This window comes from Gallus gallus, chromosome 4 (assembly GCF_016699485.2).
Source record: "Gallus gallus isolate bGalGal1 chromosome 4, bGalGal1.mat.broiler.GRCg7b, whole genome shotgun sequence".
Taxonomy (NCBI): domain Eukaryota; kingdom Metazoa; phylum Chordata; class Aves; order Galliformes; family Phasianidae; genus Gallus; species Gallus gallus.
In genome coordinates, this window is record NC_052535.1 from 13,659,122 (window position 1) to 13,685,712 (window position 26,591).

At 38.9% G+C, this 26,591-nt stretch overlaps 1 protein-coding gene across 3 annotated transcripts in view; it reads right to left on the reverse strand.

Moving 5' to 3' along the window:
- Positions 1–26,591, reverse strand: part of TMEM164 (transmembrane protein 164) — a 43,066-nt gene that overhangs the window by 6,896 nt on the left and 9,579 nt on the right. For all 3 annotated transcript variants that reach the window (XM_046940035.1, XM_046940036.1, NM_001012886.2), the window contains 4 exons: positions 20,393–20,442; positions 18,992–19,058; positions 9,084–9,162; positions 213–313 (listed from right to left, as the gene is read on the reverse strand). In XM_046940035.1, the coding sequence (XP_046795991.1) occupies positions 213–313; positions 9,084–9,162; positions 18,992–19,058; positions 20,393–20,442 (297 nt within the window). The remainder of the gene's footprint in view (positions 1–212; positions 314–9,083; positions 9,163–18,991; positions 19,059–20,392; positions 20,443–26,591) is intronic.

Sequence of the window (26,591 nt, forward strand, 5' to 3'; positions counted from 1 at the left end):
GATGAATTTATGCAGGTACGTGGCTGATTACGAAATGTTCTGCCAACACTTGCGAGACATAAGATACAAGTGTCCATTAGAACATGCAGATTAAAAATCTGCACACAAGTAATCTTATCCATGTCTATCTGGACACCTTGAAAAACTAGTCAGTGTGTTTACTTTCAAGGTACTTGCAAACCCTCCATTTTTATTAACCTCTGTTTACTTACCAGTCCCAGAATCTGCAAGATGCTAAAGTGATACACAAACATAAACCCAGTAGATAAAAGAGCCCACCAGAAATTGGAGAGAGGTTCTGGAGTGTAGATCCCTTGAAAAGAAAGGAATACATTAGTGTTCAGTTAGTATTCAGCTGAATTGCTATGTCCATCAAACACTCATGAATAATCTTCTCTTTTCTCTGTGGATGCTAGGGCATCTGGCTTTAGCTGATAACTTACTGAATACCATTATAATAATTAATATTTGAGAGCTTTATTTCTTACCTGGAGCATCCAAGATAATTTCCTCCTCTCCTCCCAATCCACATTATACATTTTAATGCTATTACCTCATTAAACATGCCTATTCTTCACCAAAAACAGTATTTTTTACCATATTTTTTCTTCTATACCAGAAGTAACAAATCATTCTAAAAACGCAACAGTGGTATAAAATGAAGTCTACAAAAATCACGTTACTCAAACACCAGCTTCTTATGAGGACTATGAGTTAAGCATGCACAAAACTAACCCAGGTAGTGGGAGGGTACAAAATTCATATTAGCCTTTGCCAGCTGGCATATTTGGGAATTACCAGGAAGATTTAAGAGACTTCAGCATATGCTGTGCAAGTCTGAAAGGGATCCAAATTTAACTATGCATGCATAGCTAGCTATGACAGTACTCACCGGACTAAAGCTGGTGCAAACGTGCCTATGTATGGTATTTTACAGAGATAAAAGCAAATAACTGCTGTTATCTGCTTTGCCACACCAATGTATGGTGGTGCATGCTGTCTCAGTTTTACAATCCCCAGAGGACTGCTGTCTCAATCCCTGTTGCCCTGTTAACAATTTTCCTGCAGTTTTCTCCCACAGTTTTTACCCATCATGCCAATCTAGATTGTTTCGGGTAGCTACTTCAAAATCAATCTAATTTAAATAGAATTTTCTGCAAGTATTCTTACCAACATTACCTACACTCCGTGTTGTAAAACTGTTCATCTATTCATTCTCCACTCAATATTACAGCTTCTCTGTTGCTTGTCAATAGAAACTAAGGAGTTGATTGCATGCTTGAATGACAGCAGCACATATGCCCCCAATATATCAGTCATTATTTATTTAACAAGCAATTATGTCAATGTAATTATCCAAAATACAACTGCATACCATGTTTAAGTAAGCAAATTGTTACAGGGTGCTACCACAATAAATAGGAGCAGGGAAGCTACTCTGAAAGCGTAAGGCAGCTTATAAGATTTCTTATCAAGTGGGTGGGTGAAGGTCAGAGGAAGCAAGATCTCAAGGTAAAAATGAACTCTACATGAGTTAAGTGGAGTTCTGAAGTTAAAAGGAGAAAACTCACACAATTATAATTCTTAGAGCATGCTTGCTAAGTGCTGGCATCCTGTTTAGTATCTTATCTAGAAATTGTAATGGGAATCTTCACTTAAACAGCATTGAAATTCATTAAACTCCACTGCCTGAAAAAATCAGTAAGACAGCAGGGAAGCGATACTACCTTGATATAGTTTTTCATTGTAGACATCAAGAGAAGAGCAACTAGCCTCAGTGTTGGAGTTCAGGAGACCAGGGCTATTTTTGGCTGCACCACCAGCAGCCAGCTTAATTGACCTGATCAAGCCATACAGAAACACTCTGTGTTACCCCCCCCAGCTGCAGCATAAAGAAAACATAATTTGACGTCCAAGTTCTTAGCGTTGTCTCTGTAGTCTTATGGGCACGTTTAGACAAGATGCACAACAAAATAAAATTTAATAGAATGGTTCTGTTGGAAAGGACTGACATAGACCATCATCAAGTCCTGACTGCTTCAGGCTAACCAGAAGTTAACGTGCATTACTGAGGGCTTTATCCATATGCTTCTTCAACACTGACAGGCTTGGGGCATCTAAAACTGCTCCACAGTTCACAGGAATGGGTAGTAGTGCTATTTGGTTTCATGTGAACTTGCCTCGTTGGCAGTTGCTTATGTTATACCAGAAGTTTCTGTAAAGCCTGTGAACAGACCCTACTGAGGTAAACACTCAGAGAAGCTCAAATCCAGACCTTGATACTGAGGACAATCTGGGAGACTGAGTATGCAGGCAGAGGATAAACACTAAAATAGACTTGTGAATCCAGCTATGAAACAGGAGCTGTGTGAGAATGCAGTCATTAAAGTCGCAGTAAATCGTGCAAGATGACAAAATAGATCAGTGGCATAGCTTGGCTTTGAACCCAAGCTTCTCGTGTCCAGCTTCAGTCCAGTCAGGGAATCATGTTTCAGAAGTCACTAAGAAGTGCTGTTCAGGTTCCTCCAGCCAGGAATTTCACACTGCTACATCCCCTCTTTGTTGCAAAACTTAAGGAAAAAAAGCCACTGGTGACTCTCGGCCTATACAGCCTTTCAATCTCACTGCAATAGAAAATTCCCTCCATGTTAGACTTGGCAATCCCAACAACAATAGTGCTATTTTCAGCAGCACCATCATTATCTGGACATCAAGGGACAAAAAGGAGGCAGTGACCTCCACAGAACAGCATTTCAGAGAGCTCCAGATTCCCAAGTGCATTTTGGGGAACTAATTTTAAATTCATACTTGGGATATTTTCTGTACATTTCTCACTGGATAAATATTCACTGTACATTTTATTACTCTGCAGTCCTGCTATTCAACAGATGACTGTTTAACAGAGCAGTGTGATCCATTTTCTGTAGCATAGTCTTAACAAAAACACGCAAGCGGGAAAATTGAGACGCAGCTGAGTGGTTGTTTGAGTGGTCTGTGTTGGCTTTGGCAAAAGCTATTTGCTGCTTACATGGGAAATCAATTTCAGCGTGTAGCAGTGAGGTTCACTATCTCTCTATCCACTAAGGATCACAGGCAGTTCTTACATGTTAAGCACTTTCAAAAATTTAATCCAGCTGCCAGTCTGGCACTAATCTAATTCTCAGAAATGCTCATGCAGACAGTAGAGACTGTTCCAAATCAGGGTCATCCAAGCAGGCTGTAACATTTGTTCTCGTGTTGAAATGCCACAGCAGCAGATCTTGCAGTTTAGATCAAACTTCATTATTTTGGTGGCACTGATAGGAAGGATTTCATGTAGGTTGAAGGGCTTAGGAATCATCACCAGCTTCTGAAACGAGTATTTCTATGACCTTGAACAAGCTATGCATTTAATTTTGCCATTTAGAAAATGGAAGCATGGCTTTAATAATCTGAAGATCAACGTAAAGACTATATTTCTATTATATTAATTTCCATCTCCCCCCACAAAGTCTCACATTACTTCCAGTGTTATAAGCGCGTAGTTAACTTATGAATTACTCATTTCAAGTTTACAAAAAATAGTATTGTAAAAATCTGAGCACAATTTAGTAGAAAGTAAAATAAGATGCAGCACAGAGTTACTTCTCTGCTCAAGATGGAGAATTAGAACCTAAATATGGTGCAATTTCTCTTCTTTTAATTCACTAGTTTTTAAATCATCCTTTTCTCCTAATGTCTTGCTTTCATTCCCACTATATTTTATAGAGATTTTTCACTTTAGTACCCTCCAAAGTACAGCAGGCCTGCTTAATCCAGAACTCAGCAACTATTGCAGTTTCTTCATTTTCAAGCCTGCAAAAAAGGTGAGGGCAGGCTTGCTTCCACTTTATTTCCCTTAATTAAGGAGTTAATTTCCAATAGTGTGTATGCTTTGGCCTACTAAGGTAGCTTCCAGCCTCCTTTCCAGCAGAGAAGAGAAAAGATGTTCTCAAAAGGATGAGCTAGTTCTTATCTGAAATCTGCTATTTCCCCCCAGCTGTTCTGAATCCATGCGTTGATTTCATATACTGCCTTATGCCAGTACATGTCTAGTTCTTGACTGTCAGCTGTGCTTGTCAAAATCAGTTTGGATAGGGGGATCTTGTATTACCTATTCCCATCACAAACTACTGTTGATATCTTTACAGAAGGTTCTTCCCCTTCCTTGTACATGTGCACGTTGTGGTAAAATATTCTCCTAAACTTCTGTCTCTTACATGCAGAGAGAAGACTAACAGATCTTGGGCCTGTTCACAGAATGCCACATCACCACCCTTATTTAGTTTAAGTGTTTCAGAATGGAAACCATAAGTGCTTAGTGCAAAACACTCAATGGGTCATGTGGCAGAGGCACTGTCCCCACTGCTTCCTCTCCAGCTTCCTTAAATCACACAAGATTATCCTAAATGACCACACTACAACAGATTGCAGTATGAGCCTACAGCCAGAGAAGCACACATCCTTTGCTGCTGAACAGTGCCACAACAACCCTACTGCTCCAAGCACCCTGCTCCAGGCACAGCAGGCACAGCACCAGCCACTTACATCTAACACAGGGGATCCAGGGGCAGAGCAATGCTTGAATAGGAACACAGGAACTGTCAACAGGAGAGCAGAAGCATGATCCAATGAGAATGAACCTTACACAGTGCACAACAGTTAACAGATCTATAAGTAATTAGGAGTAGAAGAGATGCACCCCTCATTATGAAGTATTTCACTGAGACTGGAGATAAACTAGATTTGTGACAACCTAACTGTATTTGAATACGTAATCAAAGTTTTCCTGGATTGCTAATGTTTACTATAAAGTCTGCTTTATAACTTCATTTTAAAGATATTGAAGACTATCATTAAATACAAGCAAGAGTCACAAAGTGGCTGAGAAAGGGTACAACACCTAAAAATGCCTTTAAATGTGCTGATCTCCCACTCTTGCCAGCAAGTTCTTAGCAGCCAAATGGAGAGCACAGGTTTGGTTCCCTAGCTGCTTTAATTGTACTTCCTAGTTTACAGCTACAGGAAAAACAATCCTTCCACCTGTGCCTCTTATGTGTGTTCTACATCTTAGAACTGAGCCCAGCATCTCATTAGGATTGCACACATTGCAGTGCCCTTAAGGAAACTGGCTAAGCAGAGCAGCTTCTGTCTGACTTCTGAAGCATCACAGCAGCATGCTTTGTTGCAGGGGGAGAGTTCATGAACTTCTGACTTTCTCACAGTACTAGAGAAATTCTTCTCTTCCGTTGCCACCTTTGAAGGCAGTTAGATCAAAAAAGAAAAAGGCCTCATGACTTCGGTCAAAGAGAAAGTTCCTTTTTTGCTTATGAGAAATACAGCATTTGCCTTATAAGCTGAAAAGCCCTTCTGTGCTTCTAGTAAACAACTTACCTACTTAAATACTGAGGATCAATCTATCTGTCCATTTGTGCACAGCTGTACAACAACCAGTTCTTAAAGAGATGGAGCCAGACTGACATGACTGTACAGAGTTTGCCCCAAAAGGAGATTTTTTTATTCCCTGTCCTAAATCACAACTGAATTAACTTGCCATCTCCACAGTGTGGACAACTTCCTTTTGAACTGTTAATTTTGAGAATTTGCACAACCGTTTTAGCAGAGTGAATGCTAGTGACCATCTCCCCCTGCAGGAGAAAGCATCAGAACCATGCAGCAATTAAGTGACACCAATACAAAGGCATCCGATTCAGCATGTGAAATCTTCAGGTACAGCTGTTCATACACCAGATTGCTCCTTAAAGTAACAAAACCCCAAAAACACCAACATCTTTGTCTACCTTATCAAGTTATTAAATCTACCAAACAATAGTGGGGATCTCAGAACTCAAGAACATCTCAACACCGCCGTTAGGGAGTCCCTAGAAATTAACTCTTACTCCAAGCCAATGTGGAATGATCCCATTTGGTCACAACTTTCAGGAAATAATTCCACTTGAAGCTCTGAAATCAGGGGCACACCTCATCTCGTCATACCCCTCTGGCCACAAACTGAGATCTGAGGCTATTGAAGTGCAGACTGGAAACTTTTCATTGTGTTAAGAGCATACAGTTGGCAATACTCAGCCCTTTAAGACAGAGCTGAAAGTATCTAATACTTTGTTCTTAGAAGGTCAGGTTAAATAATGCAATGTTGAAATAGCTTTGACAGTTCATGACATTACATTTGCTCAGTTGACATCTCTCTAAGCCTTCTTCCAACCATCTGTATCCCAGTAGCAAAAAGCATACTTACTTGAGCATACCTGTATGTTTTAGAAGACCAGCTTTGTTGTAATTAATAAGTTTTCAATGAAGGGGTTGATTCCCTGATCAAAATTCATGCTGCTGTGGTTCCATCTTCTTCCCTCCACCCTGACACTTCATTTCTTGCACCTCCCTTTTGCCAGTCCTAGCACTCATCTGATGCCACAGTAATCCAACCCAGGAACTACAAAGCCATACAAACTACATACTTTTTTTTCCCCCCACAGGGAAGTGATGGTCTCACTCCTGAAGACAACAAAAAGCAGTGACCATATCCACAATTCTGCATCCATCCTATTACTCTGGTTCAGCCTACCTAGCTATTTCAGGAATGCTGTGTCCTGCCAGAGAGTAGTTTAATTTTTGGCAGAGTTCACAGGCAATACTCATCCAACAAGAAAGCCGAGAATAGCAGATGTGTTTCATGCAAGAGCTCCCTTGAGTTGGGAATCTTCTGTGCTGACCTATTATATCTGCACTACCTCTGTTGTACATGAGACCCTCTTACTGAAATTAAGAGACATATGAACCAAATCAGCATTTAGTTTGCCTAGGCTGGCATACATGTGTATGTATACATAAATGTGCACTTTCAGAAAAGATATATGTTAGAAGGTTAAGTAACGAAACTTGTACTCAAATCAGTCAGTACAGAGGGAGAAGGAAGAAGAGAGAGATGCCTTAACACCTAAGTGGGAACACATCCTTGAGCAATGAGCTCTCGGGGAGTTCACTGAGTGACACTGCTGAGAGAGATGCTCAGAGCTCACCCTTCAATTTGATCCTAAGCACGGCAATGTCTGCACACTGACAAGGAGGGACATGAAGGTGATGCTGCCAGCACAACGTGACCTGTCTTCTCCACTGTAAGGAGTAACAGGGAGAAGAAAAAGAATTACAGCCCTCCTTTATTGTCACCCAGTTTCCTGTCCAAAAGAAAACACTAACAGGTAATTGAGTCTGTGTGCATGACTGATGTTTGATTAGCATGACAACAAAATCTGACACGCCATTCTCTGATGAATGAATCTCAGATCATCTCTGCTCAATCCTCCTTAAAAGAATATTAACACTGAGTTCCTAACACAGCAGTCAGTGATATCAGTAGGTTCCCAATAAAAGGAGTGAAGGATGACACTTTTTCCATATAAAATCCATTCAATTTTTCCTTTTTTTCTGCCAATTTTCTTCTCCCAATTATAACCTACAATTCCCTGACAGAAATTTCCATTTAAAATACAAAAATAAAGCTGCATGACAATCAACGTCAGTGGTGATAAAGCAATTTGCATGGGACACAGTTAGAATAAAGGATACGATCTACTCAAAGCATCTTTAAGTGAGTGGGAGTTAAATGACAATATTAGCACATGATAGCAGGCTAATTTTCACAACATTCACACATTTAATTTCCTGTGGCATTAGTCCTAACTACTTAAAAATGTTATGTATGTTTTGTTAATGAGGTATTACAGTCAGTGAGGCAGCCAGGAGCTGACCACATTAAGAAACTGAAGAATTATTAGTTACACAGTCTGAGGCAATCTGTATTGAAATAATTAGCCAACTGTCTGCATAGAAATGTCACTGCTATCACATCAACATTAGATGGCAGCAAATACCTGTACACTGGTAACAGGCAAACATTTACAAGAATACATTAGGGTGACAACTATACAACACAAAACCCATCAGACTACAGTCTTATCAGCCCCAAACAAGTATCTTCAAATGACACATTATACAGGAACTTCAAAAGACACCAGAAGAACTGGTCTGGTGACGCCACATGAACTTGGTGCATCACTGCTTACAGTAGCACATGGCTGGTCACATTTCTTTGCACCTCTCCTTTCTGTAACGATTACAAGTTCGCATAATTTCTACATACAAAAATCATATAAACATAAAAAATTTAAACATCTCAAAATTCTGACAAACTGCACTACCAAAGATGGATTAAAATAAAACGTGGCCAGCATATGCCACTAGCAAGAAGAAAAAGAGTGACTTTTTGACTTATGGCACTTTACTTTAAAAGTATTCTCTATATCACTTTTACTTTGTTTCACTCAGTAGTGGGCAGGAGGAAGGTTACAAACCTGTGAGTGCAGATTGTAAGTGACTGCTGGTATAAAGTACAAAACACTCACCACAGTGGAAGAGGCTGACTGAGCTTGTTCTGAGCATTCTTTAAGTTGACATCACACGCCTGTATTGTCATTAAAGGCTACTGAACAGCTGGAGCATACATTACAGTCCTTTATTTCCTGTATGAAACTACAGCTCTGATAGAAAATGCAGGTTGAGGCAAATCAACGCTAGAGGGGGAGAGAGCATCACACTAGATGCAGATATACTGCATTAACTTCTGAGGAGCAATGATCAGAGTACCGCTGCTCAGTGGAATGATTTGGGATTCCCAGATCTTATCAACTATTATAGTACAACATAATGCAAGACAGTAGAATGAATGTCAAGCAAGCTAGCTCATTGCCCTAATGCAACTCATAAGGGACATGCAAGAAAGCAATAGTCTTAAAGACACAGCACACAACTTAGAACATTACAAGATGCCAGAGACTACTCAAGACAACACTACATTAGGCCAACACATACTAGATACAAAAAATCTTTATTTTATGTTATCAGAGATGCAACTCCAACATACCACCAGAAACTGTTAAGTAAAAACATACAGTAAAGAGAGCAAGAACAGATTTTGTGGTAACCATTTATAACAGCTTGTTCAATGGCTAGAAACAATTCAACATAGGGAGGGTAAATTGCCAACCTACCTCCTTTTCTCAGCAGATAGATGGGCACAACATAGAGCATCACGTGCTGGATGTAATAAATTTCCATTTCAAATGGAAGCTAAGGAATAAGAAAAAATATTTGTAAACATTTTTCATCATTAACAACTGAAACCATTTTCATTATGCCCCATCACAATGCGTTCCATTCAGTTCTTTTGTCACCTATGGCTGTTACCAAGGCAATGGCAGACATTAATGGTCAGTGCTCAGAAAATGCACCTAGCTGTACCCATTTAATCTCCCTTGCCACAAACAACACAGTATCTCTCAAAGAGAATTCTCAAAATTGGTCTAAAGCACAACAAAGGAGGCAAAGCATAAAATTGCTCTTTTCCTTTTCCTCATTAATGTAAATTTCCAGTAACGATGCAAAATCAAAAACTATATTCACAAACACATATATGACAAACTTAGAAAATGTTACCGTTACTTTGTGCATGACACAATTCTATAGAAATGACTTTTGCTTACAATCATTTTAAAGTACATGAAAGTAATCGCTAAGGGGTCCTGTGCAGAAAAATCAAAAGAACTGCTTTATGGCAATGTGCATGCATGTGTGGAACAGCCCAATGTCTCTAACAGAATAGATGATATCCATCAGTCTTCAAGCTGCAGAAGGGTGCAAATAAACAAGTTATCAGTTAGTGGTAAATCAAATATTCCTCACCTGCTTACAGTTTTTTGGAAAACTGCAATTCATCATCTGCATATTCATGTAACTTTCACAGGACAAGTCAGACAGATTGCACTAAAATAATTCTCTGCTAAAAATAACTTGAACCACAACTCCCAGTTCAATTTGAGCCCCTTAATCCCAGCCCAACTAATTCCAGCTCTTGATCAGCTAGAAAAAGTGGCAGACTGTTCTGAACGTCATTCCATCTGTAATTGTTTTTGCCTATATCTATCTGTTAAGAGATTCAAATTAAAAATTCAGAATTCAACCTCTTGTTGCAGCTTACTTACAAAGCTGAAAAAACATGGTTTACTATTTTATTTCAGATGCAAAAAAAAAAAAAAGACAATACTACTGAGTCTGAATTCTCATAGGAGTAAAGCAAAGCCATTAGCTTTGACTCAAACGTAGCGCCATTCTACAGGTTAACATGAAAGCAGATGCAAGTACTACTTTCTTGGCTTGTGTCCCAATTTTAAACAGTTAACTAGCAAGAAAAAAAAAACCTTAGATTTTATTTTTAAGATGTTAAAACCACCAGCTGGATTTTTTAGTGTTGGCATCCCTGAGCTGCCACTATCACTGTCCTGTTTGCAAACTCCAAGATGTTCTGCCCGCTCCTGGGAGACAGCAAAAAAACCTTCCATACAGTCTGCTGGGTTACTGAGTTATCTGCTGGATTCTATACCAAAACATCAAACTTTGTGAGATAATAGCAGGCAAAAGGAAGAACTTCACAGAAGTTGTGAGGTGTGCTGTATTTGAACGTTTTCTTCTGTTGCACACTGAAAGACATTGAGAGCAAAGAAAGGGGATCAAAACAATTCAGAAAGCAGCTAACATGGCTTTCCTCACTGGAGGAAAAAATCTGTACTCCTCCCAGGTGGAGCACACACACTTGAGAAACAATAGCCCCTGATACACACAGCACAGCATGAGACACTTACTCCTGCCAAGGAGCATTCTCTGTTCAGTGTCTGTGCTTTCAGAAGGGCTCCTGCACTCACTGAGCTGTGAGGGTCAGTTACACAAACATGACGCTCAGGACACTTCTGAGAACAGAGTGACAGTTGTTTTCCTGCAGTAGTGTTGACAGTTATTTTGTTTGTGTGAAACAAAACATTCTCTTTTCCCCCGTGAAAGATTGTTTGTTCTGAGGATGGGTGCATTTCCTGGCATAGAGCTGAAAACGCATAGTTTCTGTACAGCCAAGCACTCACACTGTACAGTCAGACAAATAGAAAGAACACACACAGCTGGGAAGCTGTACACAGCAACTGGCTCACCCAGTTCTAAAGGTCTCATCTGTAAGTTATTTCATCCATAAAACACTCACAGTTAGCAGGTAGGTATCTTGTACCTGTAAGAGAAAACTGAAAGCGAAGACAAGGTGGAAGGGATCACCTGTTGAGCCAGGATATAAAGATCCTCTTCGCAAAAGCAACCCAGCACTTCAGCAAGTGATTGAGATATTCAAAAAACCTCTTATTCACACAGTATAAAGTAAATTGAAGTACTACGTCAGTCCATCTCGCCTTTGACTGTAGGCACTCACAAAGGCCACATGTATCTAAACTCAGGCATCAGCAATCTCAGTCCCAGTCCCAGGTCCCAGACTCGTTTCTGAGAGGGGAAACCTTGCAGCCACTCTAAAGGGTGGTACCTCTCTCTCTCTCTCATAACAAACCAATGAAGTATGGATTAAAAAGAACCCTATTTTTCCACCCACCTGTCCCTGCAGAGTGCCAGAAACACTGGCTATTTGCTCCCAAGATGGACCAGCCTAAAGTTGGTATACTAATATTAACTATCAAATTATTTCATGCTTTTTTTTTTTTTTTTTTTTAAACTCTTCTCTCCCTTACCAGCATCATGCTTCCTGCTTTTCATCCCATCCCTCCCTTGGAGTTCTAAAACAACTAATGGTACAAGACAAAAGGACACATTATCCATTGCTGCTACTAGCTTGCACTCCAGGCTCCCTGGCAGTCTCAATGAATACAAAGTACAGGCTATCTTGCTACTGAAAACAAGCAGATATGCTCCTCGTTCATTCATAGGTTTTGACTTTGATATAAAATCATATACATTTCAAAATGTATTAAACACTGACATACACAATTCTAACATACACACAATATCAAAACACGCTAACAAAGCGCTCTGTAACCAAGTATTCAGACCACTCATTTTTAACATGCTGTAATGACATTTCTGTTCGAAAAATAAATGGTGTCTTGTTCTTCCAGAAAGAACATCAGCCTATGATACAGATTCCAAAGTGCCACACTACCCAGGCACATGCTTAAAGGTCCTCTGCTAAGTGCCAAGAACAGTGAGCACTATGCCTCCATCCCAGGGAGGGGTCAGTTACATTCAGTGCTGCTGGGCTAAATAAACATCATTTCATTGCTTGCAAGTCTGAAGGAAGGATAAACTGTATGACAAAGGATTAGAGCACACCTTGTTCTTTCTGAGTAAAAGTCACAGCCATCAACAGCAGTTCTCTGAGCACGTAACAGGGTAACCTAACATAAACCAGGTTCTGCCCTAGGGAAGCAGTGAGCTCCTTTCATTCACTGCACTAAACTTGGAAAAAAAATAATCTCAAGACAGCGCAGACTTAAACCCAAAAGTCAGATATTCAGATGAGAGTTTCCCTCCAGGAAGCACAGCACAAGACCCGTTCAAACTAGCTTAAACCTACTGTGACAAGGCAGCTGCTTTCCAGTGGACTATGAGGTTGCTACTTTGTTGTTTTCTAAAAGTAGTACTCCTCCTTCTGTTAATTATTTATACTTTAACTGTATATGTGTAACAACAGCTCAAGTACTGTACCATAGAAGAGCTCTCATTCCATCGTCGCCTATAAAAACAGCAAAGCATGATAGAAAAAAAAAGGAATTGAAGGATTTCAACTCCCAGGTCTTAGCCTTTCCTATAGCACAACTAGCACAATCCACTCATTCTGTATCAGTCACTTTCCTAAATATCAGCAGTAAATCAGATTTGTAATCTGTGAAAATTAGTTTCCTAAATACGATCGATAATCCGGAAATTAAAACCACAAAACGTTTTTTATTTCACCAGCAAAGCAGACCATAGTATAGATCAATCAGAGAAGAGGAATACAGAAGCATACAACACAAAACTCATAGGGCAAACAGCTACTAGGCCTAGGTAATAAGTGATGGTTATCCCTCAGCATACAGGACTGTGACAACAAATGACTTACTTGGCAGAGGAGAAATAGTGCCAGAGAAGTTTAGAACAGTCCAAAGATAAATGTGAAGACTTCAAACAAACAAGCAAAAAGCCAACAAAAATATGCAATGACAAAGAAGGGGCATTTTGAAGAGACTCCTCCCAGTCTTATCAGGATTCATTTCTCCAGCAGACACTCTAACAGGCAAACGGCCAAGAAGCTGCCTAGTGCTCCAATCACTGCTACACTACTCAGCATTTTTACAGCTCAGGCACCTCCAGCTTACCTGACACAGAGCAGAAAAGCAACCTCCATTTATGTGAAGAGAGGGAAAGAATGGAAAGAAAGAAGTGTCATGTTGAAATAAAAGGAATACCAGGGCTGCAAAAGGCATCTGCAGAGAAGTATGAAACATTCATGTGACGTGTGAAAGTCTAAAGCAGCTTCCCATAGTTTTACTGCAACAATTTCTTCCCTTTGTATTTGAGGGGCAGAGTGTTTCAGTTACATGCCACACATCCTCTTCTTTGCAAATCATAAAAATATGTATTCTCAAAAAAAAAGTTTCAAGTAGGTGTGTCAGTCAACATCCATCCTCACTGCTGTTCTACACAACCCAGGCAGTACAGAGAATGAGAGCTGAATTCCCTTAAAGTAACATTAATTTAAGTTTTATCTAGTTCTCATTTTCGGCAGGTAGTGCAGAGAATATATACTGAGGGGATGAATCAGTATCTTACCTGTTACCAAAGTATTAGAAGTGTGAGCTCAGTCTTAAGAGTTATAGGAAAGCATCTGTTACATCTGCAGAGTAAAGATGCAGTAGATTACAGGACTAGGAATGTGACTACTACTACTAGTCTATAAATGCCAGAAAATCCAGGTAGGCTAAGCCTGCAGGATTCCAACCTATAAAACACCCAAATTCTGACAAGTTGTAAGAGACTCTTTTCTTGGCATGCAACTACTGAGGATGAAGTTTAATAAGAAAGCCAGGAGAACACGGAGCTCAATGCAACACTGATCTCAACAGAATGCATTTGTTCTTCCATCAGGGTTTTGAGTATTTGACTAGCATTATATATGAAGCTTACTGTGTTTTGTAAGACATCACTGTCTTGTGGTCAGTCCATTTTTATCATACAGATGAGCTCCCATTAATGACACAATGGGCTCAATCAGGCATTCATAGAGTTAAGTGTAAAAAAGTTTTAGGTAATAAATAATACCAGTTTCAGAAATAGTATTTTTCCAGTTCCTCTAGATATAATATTTGGACTACTTCACACCACCAGCACAGGAGGTAGATTTTTATTATCAAGTAAAGGTGTGATTGTAGGTTGCATTTACATGTATTATTTTAATGCACATAGTATAGGTAACTGCTGAAAGATGCAGAAACATGGGCTCTAGGACCTACTAGCAAGCAAAACACAGTTACCCCACAGACTCCAGCATGCAACTGTCCTGTTATTTTTCCTTGTGCCAGATAGATTAAGCCAGTTTAGCTATAATGCCACACGCTACCATAACTTATCCCATTTTGCTGTTCAGACAGAGACATCTCAGGCAAACTGTTTAGTGCAGTGAATTATTTGTCACCTTAACGTGCAATAGAAATGCAGTAGACAAAGATCAGAGGTACTGCACGCTGTGTACAGCAAGTACTGCTTAGAGTATGATTCTGTTCCTAAAACAGATTTAGAATGCGTAAGTCTCAAGCCAAATAGCTCTAATAATAGAATCCAGCAGCTTCTGGAAACATTAAAACTGCACCATCCCAGCTGCATGAACAGAGACAGCAAGTTCAACACCTCTGGGACTTGTCCTAATTTTTACTTTATCTATATCAAAATTTTCAGGACATCAACTTGAAGAAGAAAAAAAAGCATACTTTAAAACCACCACCAAGTTTTGTTTAAAATGCGATCAATGCAATACACAAGTTCAAACAATTATAGTTACTCTAAAAGCTTGGTTTATGTGGTAGTTATATGAATTTATTCATATAGCTAGGATATTAGAACATCCCATATAACTTAGAGTAGAAAGAAGTCACTTGCTTCTGTATTTCTTATACATTTCCAGGATCCCACCTGGCAACATAATAATATGATTGCTTTAGCATCTTCTCCAAAATCTTAACATCTTCAGCTAAAATCTGATTGAGTTTTTCAGATGCAACACTTCAACATTTAAGGCTAGATCTCAAACCCTTATCAAAGCTTCTCACTATATGAATATGTATGCTTGCCACACAACTTGTAAAGTCAGTTGGGTAGTTCATTATCTCACATACCAAAAGACTGATGCACTCCAGATGACTTGTTCTTACCGTGGTATTTTGTAGCACAAATAGGCCTACCACACAAGTTCCTTAAATAACACAACTCCATCCTCTTCCCTGCCAAAGTGGTGCCCTTCCAGTACTAAAAATAGAAAGTTGATTATCTGAGCACCCTAAACACAACACAGCTTTCATCTTATGGTCACCTATAACTTCATGCTTCCATTATGTATAAATCCTGACATCCACTATTTCCTAAGCATCCATCCATCACCCACCGAGATGACAATTAACTTTTCATTCCCTATCAATAAGCTGCAAAAGGCAGAAGATATTTACAAAAAAAAACCCCATACTTCTAGTATTTTCTCCTGCTCCTCACTAATGATACACAATTTGCTGGTGTGCACACCTACTGCTGAACTTTCTAAGTTAGCAGGCTAATTTAGCCATGGGACTACAGGTCACCAGTAAGCATCTGCTGTCTGTAAGATAACCAAGAGGCGATCCACTTGGAAGAGAGAGGATAAGCAGAACGTCAGCTGAAGACAATGAAAACTACGCATATCCTAAGCTTAAAACACATCTTACATGATGAAAAGTAACAGCAACATAACTTGGTGCTCAGTGAAATATACCAGTTTGGGTTTACAGTCTCACAAAGTGATGAGACAACAGGCTTCTGCTTTCCAGCACATGCAGGCCTCAGAACTCTTGCTCATCTGTCCCTACACAGCAACTCCTTCCTCACTTCTACAGCAGTAATTGTGTCAGGTACCCAATCTTTCATGCTCTTAGTTTGTGCCAGGCACAATATACTACAACTGTTTACAGACAATTTAGAACACAACATTTTTGTATGGAAATGTGCACACTAAAATACACATCTTAAAATATCATACTAGTGAAATTAAAAAAAGATGAGGTATATTCTTGACCGAGTCAAACATCTCTTCATTTAGATACTAGAAAACAACATGGACATAATTAATGCGCTTTTTGTTGTTCAACTCCTAAGTTGCAAGAGAAACTTCTTGCTTTTGTTACAATGTCAGTGTAAAGGACAATGACATTTACAGAGCAGAATGTGTCTACCATGACAGAATTTGGGCCAAAGCAGCCATGCTATAAAATCTCACCCAAATTATCTTATGCCTGAAGAAACACTGAAAAGAGACTAGCCTGGCAAGCAGCTGTTAAGCCAAAAATAACCTAAGCTGTATTTATTCCAAAAATACTTGCTCTTGGACATTATCCTTTGCCTCCTTTAGCCCTAATTAAGGACAGATTTTTATAAGTAGTCCATATTTTTCCCGTTTAATCTTCACTTCTCTAATTTAAATGAGATCTCTAATTTAAATGAGATCTTCAAAATAGCATAAAAACCACAAGCTAATAATTAAATCTTCCAACATTTTATCCTGAAAAGGTAATATAGAAAAGTATTTTGTTATGCTAAACTTAAGAACTAGATAGTTTGAAATACAAAGTGAGATTTGTTCTCCCACTTATTGTGGAAAATCAGTACAGTATTTTTTAATGTCCCTTCAGCAGAAAATAGTTTTATTAAAACACATTGACAAACTGCACATAAGCATCTGTATATATAGAAATCTATCTATATGTATATCAATAAATGTATATAGATAGATATAGGTATATATATGCATGTATGTATATAGACACACGCATGTATACAGACATGTGAATGTATATTTTTCCCCACATGTAATGCTTTATATATTTTTTCCACATATATAGGAAAGAATATACATAGTTAGCAGAGAGGGAAGGACAACATAATCATGGAGTTTATTCAAGTTTTATTTTACTACTAAAATCTGAATAATGATTCAACTTTCTGTGTACGCATGTGTTGTATGCAGTGAGGACCATCATTACTGATATGTAAAAGCCTACAGATGGATAATCCTCCATTCAGTAATTAAACTATGTCTCAGGGGAATTTTTTCTTGTCTTAAGCAGGGAAAGAAGGAAAGCATACACAAGACCAGAGTAAGTTTTAGTTTTCAAGTCTCCTAGATACCAGTGCGGACAGCCAACATGGCGTATCATCAAAATTCAATACAAATGCTGATTTATAGACTTAATCCTATTAAGACTGTCGAGATTTGTAAATGGACAACCACTAATGAGATTTGTAACAGAGTCTGAAGTCCCTAACAATATTATTAACTCACATGCTATGCAGATATAGATATGAATACATTATCCAGACACTGTAAACACGTAAGCAGATGAATATAAGTGAACTCTCTTTTAAAGCAGACATTTAAATAGTTGCAGAAAAGATTTTTGCAAATTAGACATGGCCCTCTATACCCACGCTAGCACATTCAAGTCCTTCATATGCTGGGATCCCCACAGCTCAATGCAGAACTCCAGGTGGGGTCTCATAACAGTATAGTAGAGGTGAGAATCATCTCATCTGACCGGACAGCTACACTTCTTCTGATGCTGCTCAGAACATGGATGACTCTCTGAACTTCAAGTACACATTAGAAGCTCCTATTCAGTTTTACTTCCACCACATACTTCTCTGCAGGGCTCTGCAGTATTTCTCAATCCCCTTGTTGCCCATCCTGTATTTGTGTTTGAGATTGCCCTGACCCTGGTGCAGGACCTTGCATTTGGTCCCGTTGAACTTCGCATTGTTCACATGGGCCCATCTCTTCAGTCTGTCCAAGTCCCTCTGGATGGCATCCCTTCCCTCCAGTGTGTCAATAGCACCGTGCAGTCTGGTGTCACGTGCAAGGTGGCTGACAATGATCTCGATTTCACTGTCTATGTAGCCAACATGGATGTTAAATAGTGCCAGTACCAATAGTAATCCCTGAGGAACACCTTTTTTACACATCTCCATCAAGCTGTTGACTGCAACTTCTTGATTGTAGCTATCCAGCCAACTCTTCATCCACTGAGTGGTCCACCCATCAAATTCATGTCACTCCAACTTAGAGACAAGGATGTCATGCAGGACAGTTATCATACGCTATGCCCAAATCCAGGTAAATTATGTTGGTTGCTCTTTTCTTATCCACCAACGCTGTAACCCCATCGTAGAAGCTCAACAAATTTGTCTGGCACTATTTGCCTTTACTGAAGTTATGCTGGCTGTCACCAATCACCTCTTTGTTTTCCATGTGTTTTAGCAGAGTTTCCAAGAGGATCTGCTCCATAACCTTACCTTGCCAGGCACGGAGGTGAGACTGACAAGCCTGTTGTTTCCTGAGTCTTCCTTTTTACCCTTTTTAAAAATGTCACTAGGAACTTCAGACTGCCACAACTTCTCAAGTATGACAAGCAGTTGCCTTAGCAACTTCATCCACCAGTTCCTTCAGGACCCCCAGATACATCAAATTAAGTCCCATGAACTTGTGCACCTGCCACGTGCTATTCTATGAAGTTTATTCAAAGCCTCTATGTTTTACCTCTGCTCAGAGACCAGGCCAGAATTGTCAAAGTACTTTCTTCTACACCTAGAATAAAGCCGTGTTAACTCCCCACACTGATTTATAACAAAATCACAAAAATTCCAGGATTGGAATTTTGGCTCCATCATAGTGACTTGTACCAGGAATCTACAGCCTGGCAAAATGAACTATATGCAGTCAAACAAACCAAAGGTCAAATAACCTTACAGATAAAAACTTTTAGAAATAAATTAAAGAAGAGAAAAGATAGAGTACACTCACCAGGCGTGTATTAACGACAGGAAACAGCAATGCCAAGAGAGCCCCATTCAGCATATGCATCTGTAACCTTAGAAAAGAGGAAGTGGTATTTTCAGACTGGAAATGAAATGCAGTATTTTCACTTTATGTAGCATCTCTTCAACAAAAATCAGTCAGTGATTTGAGAAAATTTGAATAAAGCCACAGCTAAAGGCAATAACTAGGACAAAGCCTCTCTTTAAATACACATTTAAATACTTTCCTAAGTAAGACTGCTTTCTGTAATGAGCTTTGGATTCCTAGAAGGCCTAGGCTGCCCATTTGTGTTAATCCAGTTCATGATACAGGTTATTAAATGCTTAGAATTCTGTTGTTTATTTGTCTTTCAGAGCTTGAAATAGTATATTTGATAAGGTTTTACTCCTGTGCAAATTTACATGTGTACAACTTCAAAAGTAGGGCAAATTCCAAATTGTTCAAATGTCATATGTCAGAGTGTCAGAAAACAAAAAGATCAATTCTGAAAAGCAGCAAATATTGTGGCTACTGCTTTGCAACCAGTCTTTTAGAAGAGAACAGTAAATCCAGGATTACCTAGACACCAGGCATATTTTGCACTCTCTGAGATGGAGATGCTAACTATTACAGTATCTCTGCATTTGGCCTGCTCCCTGCTCCAATAAGGAACAGCAGGAAGAAGCTGCAGCTGTAGAGCAGCGCTTCCAAAGCACTTTCATAAGGAAGGCTCCCACAGTCATTTTGCCAGTCATTGCATATACTAAGACAAGAAAGAGCAGAGTGGATCGCCATAGTGGCACCCACAGCCATTCTTGGTTACCTTTCTGTCTGGGAAATGCCATGACCCTCCCCACACTCCAACTAGTTGCTCCCCATGACCACTTATCGGGCTCTTCCTGCACAACGGAAACCCTTGTGGTTCCAAAAATTAGTAGCAATATACAATATTTTCTAAAATACTGATTATCTATGAGAAAATACTCAAAATCAGCAAGAATTTCTTTTAGTTAATTGTCTTTTTAGAACTAGACAAATATTGTGTATGTACAGTGTTCAATGAAGACCAAATACTAATTTTTAGTGAGGATAATCAAAAGGTACAAGGCACATGAAATTAAGTAAACAAGTACACATTAGTCTGTGGAAGGAGAAGTGTAGTTTCAGCTGTTACTGAGCAAAGGCATATTGCTAGCGAGTCCAAAACCATCAGAACAAAAGAACCACAGGTATGTGGCTCTGCAGTCAGTTTAAGCCATTACCTTTCTCAAGGTATCATTTTTCAGTCCGACCAATACACCTTTCCTACTGAATAGATATCTTAATATTTTATTACTTAAAGCTGTGATTACTTTCTAAAATACATTATGCAAAGTAGACAGAAATATAGTAAACAGGAGGCATTACCTGAAGAGAATCATTGCAGCCCGACATGGAGGGCAAGCAAGAAGAAAAATCTGAAATATCAGAAACAAATTTAAATTAATAATATGATCTTCTAGACTCCATTTTCAATATCTTTCTGACCAAACTCTGGATGCAACAACCCATTTCTAACCAGAATAACTGTTTTAAAGTAAAGACGGAAAAGACTAAAAAACATTAACAAATTCAAAGGCTTACATGTTTTTATGTAAATTCACATTTTCTAGGTGTAACAGGATTACACAGTATGATCAGCATCTCGGGTTGAGCTTCTGCCAATGCTTATCTCATATCATTGTTTTAAAAACAAAACAAAAACACAGTCTTTCCAAGGCCTCATGCAAAGCAGCATACTGTACTATCAACCCCATAGTCATCGGTCATCACAAAGTCCTCACTGTGCTAGTGACCAAGTGTTTACACTGATAGGCCTCCCCTTTGCTTCAGCAGTGTAGGCCCCAGCTCCTGGAGCTTTAAATTGAGATGGTTCTACAAAAGCCTCTTAGTACTTCCCAAAATAAGGCTATCACAGTATCTGTTCTACAGATAAGCTTAGTAGTCATCTTTAAATATGCCCACTGCATTACTCAGAAGAATATTTTCAAAAGTTTTGCAAGCACATTGCCAATTCTTAGCCAGACATTGCACAAGTCCAAGAATAACACAACACAACTGGAGAATATTGCATTTGTCTTTCTTCGCAGATCACACTCCTACCATAAATAGAATCTGATTTAAATAATTATGCAGTAAAATACTGTTGCAACTATGACCCATAAATTCACAGGATGATCACCATCCTTTGATGCTGCTATTTAATAGCTCTCACGGTAAGTTAAAGCACTTCATATCGGCAAGTCTTTAGAGAGGAAGAGATGACATAAGGAAGTGCTCGGTGATACTTACATTGCACACTACTGAAAATAAGAGAATTCCTACGCAGTTTGGTCTACTCTCCGAAAAAAAAAATATTCCAGCAAATAAAGGGAATTGTGATTTTTTTATTGCTGTTGCCAAAATAAATTCACAATAGATTAATTGTCTGCCAACATACCAAACAAATTATCATTAAACCACTGCAAAGTGAAAACATTTGGAGAACATGTCTGTTTTGCAGACAGCTCACCATACTTTCTCTCAAGTGCTGCAGGACATATCTGTGCAGATACCTCTGACACGTTCAGCTACTGCCATGTCACATACCTGCTGCACCAACTGCAGAAAAGCCAATGCTCAGTGATACCACTGACCCCCTGTTTCTAAGTGGGGCTTACTGTCATTACCAAACAATGAAAAGTAAGAGTTCTGGATATTTTACGTCCAGTTCAAGTTAATACACAGGCATTCATTTCTCTGATCAAATTACTTGTATATTTAATTCGAGTCAATCAGTCTCAGTAACAGTTTAGAACATGCATACACACACACACACTATATATATATATATCTTATGCATACACACACACTATATATATATATAGTAGTAATATATATATATAGTGTATATATACACACACACACACTATACACACACACACTATACACACACACACTATACACACACACACTATACACACACACACTATACACACACACACTATACACACACACACTATACACACACACACTATACACACACACACTATACACACACACACTATAGAGAGAGAGAGAGAGAGAGAGAGAGTGTAAGTCATACAGAACTCAAATACGGGCAGATCAAGAAAGAGGCAGAACTTAAATTTAACTGAAAGCACCTCAAGATATTTTCTCAGTGAACAGTGTTGAAATCCAGGATTACTCTGAAGCCTTATATTCAGAAAGCAATTCAACAAATCAGGGCAGGTTAAAGGCTAAAAGAACATAATAGATGCATGATGACAATCCTCTACTAGATGCTTTCTGGTGCTTATGAAAAAAAAAAAACAAGAAAAAAATATATGCCAGCAACTTCTGTGGGAGTTCTATAGATCACATTGCACATAACGCCCATACAGCTTTTCTCTGAAGTCTCTAATGAATAATGTCTCATTTTTCCATCATTGCATATTCTCACAACAAATTTTGTTTGCTCTCTAAAATTCTTTGAATTCTGGACTGTACTTTATTCGTAAACCATAAGTATTTTCTACCTGTCTCTTAATAACTGTTTTCCTCCTATGCTACCTGCATGCATTAAACTTTTTGAACATTCCACACAGTATGTCAACCAAAGGACATAATGGCATTTGGAGTCTCAATTGCTCTTCCAAAGTTTTCAATTCAGCTATCCTATGACTTCCTTAAGCTCCCAAGTCTGACAGATAGATGTTGCTTTTGAAACATAGCTCATTCACACCAACATGGAAAAGTTCTGCTCTTTCAGTATAAAATGCATTTTCTTATTTCTTTCATCTTAAAAAATAAAAAAGCAGGTTCCTCTTTTCTCTGTATAGACAAAATAAGAGAAACAGAAGTGTGTCTTAATCACATCTCTCACTTCCTTTCCTGACACAATGCAGAGTGCTCCAAATACCAAGTCTGCATGCTGCCTATTGGCTGAGTATCACTACAGGGGATCAACAATAGCTAATATTAAGGAATATGGCACTGTGATATAGATTGACATGAACATCTATAAAAGTACTTCACTACCATGAAGACCAACAAAGAAGAGTAACAGATTCACAACTACTTATTTCCAGGTCAGTAAGAAATAGTTTTGAGAACTAATGAGGCAAAACAAGCATTTAATATTTCCAAGTATGCAACTCCCTTGGTTGGGGGGAATCTTTCAGAAAACACGTTTGAGGGCAACAGAGAAAGCTAGAATGTTTATGTTCAGGCTTTACAGTAATGGAAGAGATCTTCAAGTGTTTCAGCACTAGCAAATTAACACCAAGCATTTTCTCTCTAAACACGTAAGTACATTCCCATGATAAATAAACCTCATAACCTGTTAAAAGGGAAGCTGCACAAGAAACATTTATATTTGATTTTCAAAGAACTATGTCACTGAGTAGATTTAAACATCATAAAAAGCATTTCTCTGAGTTCAGCTCACAGAGTAATTAACGGCCTGAATATAATCAAGTTCCCAGCAGACAAGCTCACAAGTTCTAACACAAGCATTCACATCCTCATCCCAAAATCATATTACATTTCACTATCATACTGGAAATAAAATCCTTTGCCTTGTGGGGGAAAAAAACAAGCAGTGTTTTGTCCACCAAACATCATCATATCAAATTAGTGCATAGCCGTGAAGAATTCCCAGCCTCTGCTTCCCTGCTGTCACTCCCAAGGATTTACACACACAGCCCATCACAGGAGTTGCCCCCACCTCCTTGCTGGGGTGCTGGACAGCTCTGCTGAGAACAAGGTAGCACCTACTTTCAACTACCCTGAGGTGGGCTTCTCTTCCTTCAGGGTAGAAAAACTGTATTCATTCTGAAGGAAAAGTTCAAAGTTGGATGTGTTACCTGTTACATGTGTTACAAAGAAGTAAGACAAAAGAATTAACTAGAAACTTAATCTCTACAAAAGTATCTGGGGAGGGAAAAAAAAACTATAAGATACCCCTCCTTTGTGTTATACGTTATACAATAAATTCAGGGCACAGTTCCGACTGCTCCTGTCCACTCTGACCTCTCTCTCCAAAAAGCACAGAGATGACAAGCATGACCAAAAGATTCTTCAATCAGTTAAAAAGTGAGCAAACAAACAAACCTTGTAGGGTATAAGAGAAAGAGAGGGTACAGAATTGTGAGTAGCCTTGAAGAAGTGTATAGATCAGTCCTAGGTAGGGATAACACTGTGAATAAGGACATTCAAGTCTTTTTCACCAGCACAGGACCAGAAGATTACCCAGTTTTTCCTCAAGGAATAAGCTGTAAAGAAACTCACAACATTGTTAGACTGGCAAACTGAGGTTCACTTCAACTTTAAGGACCCTGATGAAAGTAGAAGTCAAAGTCAGCGTAATTTGTAACTGCTCTGCCATAAATACCATTGTCCATCCCAATGGGAAATATTTCTAGCATGAGAAACTGCCCAGCCAGCACCCCCCTGCACAAGCCCAAGTACAAAGGTCACACCACAACACATGACAGATCAGCAGGGCTGTTACCATTTGGAGACTGCAACGTTCAGAACTGCTCTGCTAAACTGCTCCTTTACAAAAAATCAGAAAGAAACAGACCTCACAACTAACTCAGAAATGGGTTGCAAATCCATCTATCCCATGATCCCCTTCTTCGAACCATACTCTAAAAGAAAAAAGTTCTAAGTAATATCCACAGGATTAGAACAGACTGGAAAGTAGAAGGAAAAGGATGGTGTTTTTCTCCCTGTCGCAGTAACTTTTAAATTCTAAAGCACACATGTATGTGAAATTGTCATTAGGTATTCCATAGAGTTGCCAAGAAATACCTTAAGTTCCATGAATTTCAGAGAACCTTTTTTTCTTAAATCTGATTGTATAAATTGTTTGTGTTGCTGTAGCAAGTAGAAGAGCCTGTATGTAAAAGGCCTGCTCTGAAGACATTAAGATCATAATTTCACTTGAGTTTACTGAGAAAGCTTCTTTAACTACTAGCATGATCATGTGAAAGACCACAGATCTGAAAGGCGTCTTGTTTCTACCTTCAGATAAAGGAACGTTGACCTACAGCAAAATGTTTCTGCATCTGGTTATAGATAAACCATTCTCTTCTTTAATGAATGAATACAGCAAAGTCTATGAGGACTCACCCCACTATTAAGTGAGGTCAATGGAGGGACAGGAACATGCAGAACAAATATCATCTTGTCTGATCAAAACTAACTGAAGAGATGACAAACAATTCAAAAAGTAGCAGCGGAAGAAAAGAACAAGTCACGCCACTGGTAGCCAACGGCAGGACACGAGGGAATGGAACAAAGCTACACCAAGTAGGTTCAGACAGGAAACTGGGAAAGATTTCTTTACTACAAAGGTGGTCAAACACTGGAAAAGGCTTCCAAGAGAGGCAGCGATGCCCCATGTGTGCCAGCATTCAAGTGGCATTTGGCCAGAATCCTCAGTAACATGCTTAACCTTCTGGTTAGCCCTTTCGTATGTGCATTAAAGTACTCCCCATAGCTGAAGATATTTAAAGACATTTTAAAAATTAAAGTACCTCTTAAAGGTAAGGCTCAGTGTTTTTCAGTGTGAAAAATATTCATCCCCCCTACCCCCCCCGGAGGTGAAACATAAGACAAGGTACATTCAAGCAGCTGGATAATTTACAAGATGTAGAAGGCTTTAAACCCTAAAATTCATTTTTTGAAGTAAGTTCAAAGGAATCATTCAATCATTTATCAGAAGGCAGCAGTAACAATCCTGTCATACAGCTTCCATTCAGTGTCCAGGTTCAGTTTAGACATCAACCGTTTATGCACAAACTATCAATTAAGCACAACACAGTATCATTTAAAAGTCATCTGTTTGCCTTCTAAAAAAAGCAACTTTAAAAAAGCAAAGACTAACACTGGTTTAGTGTTACTCTTCAGGACTGCCAAATCTGAGAAGAGAATGAAGATTAGAAGATCTTACATTCTCTTTGCTGAACAGCAGCAATTTGAATTTGCTTAATATTTTAGCATAAAAAGCACAGCTCTCCTATGCAGCTGTCAGGAAAGTTCAGAGGCTCCTTCATTTGTCCAGTATAATTTTTTATTCAGCAATAACAACACTCGTAATTCAAAGCAATGTTACTGGCAGATAATTCAGTAATACCACAGTAAGAGTCGCTCCTGTGGTCTGTAGAGCAGACTTTGAGAAATATGGGCATGTCAGTCCTTCCTCCCAGCCTCACAGTTCTACTGAGATAAAAGAAGCACGCTGAACAATTTCCATTCTCTACAATCTAACATTCCCTGAATTATCTATGGTCCCTTGGACATCTCTGGTTAGCCTTCCCTTCCATAGGTTTAGCTACTTTACTGACTGAACTTGTACTCACCTTTTTTTTACGGTCTTAGGTGAAAGATTTGTAGACTTCTCATGTCTTAGGGTTAATTATTAACATAGGACCAATCTGCTTCTATGTGTGCAATAGAATTAGTTAGGACATCTTAGAAACTGGGATTTCAATGAGAAGGTGTCACTGAGCTTATTTTTCTTCCTTGTTCTCTAATCAACATTTGCATCATCCCCTTGCTGGCAGTGGCTGACTTACTT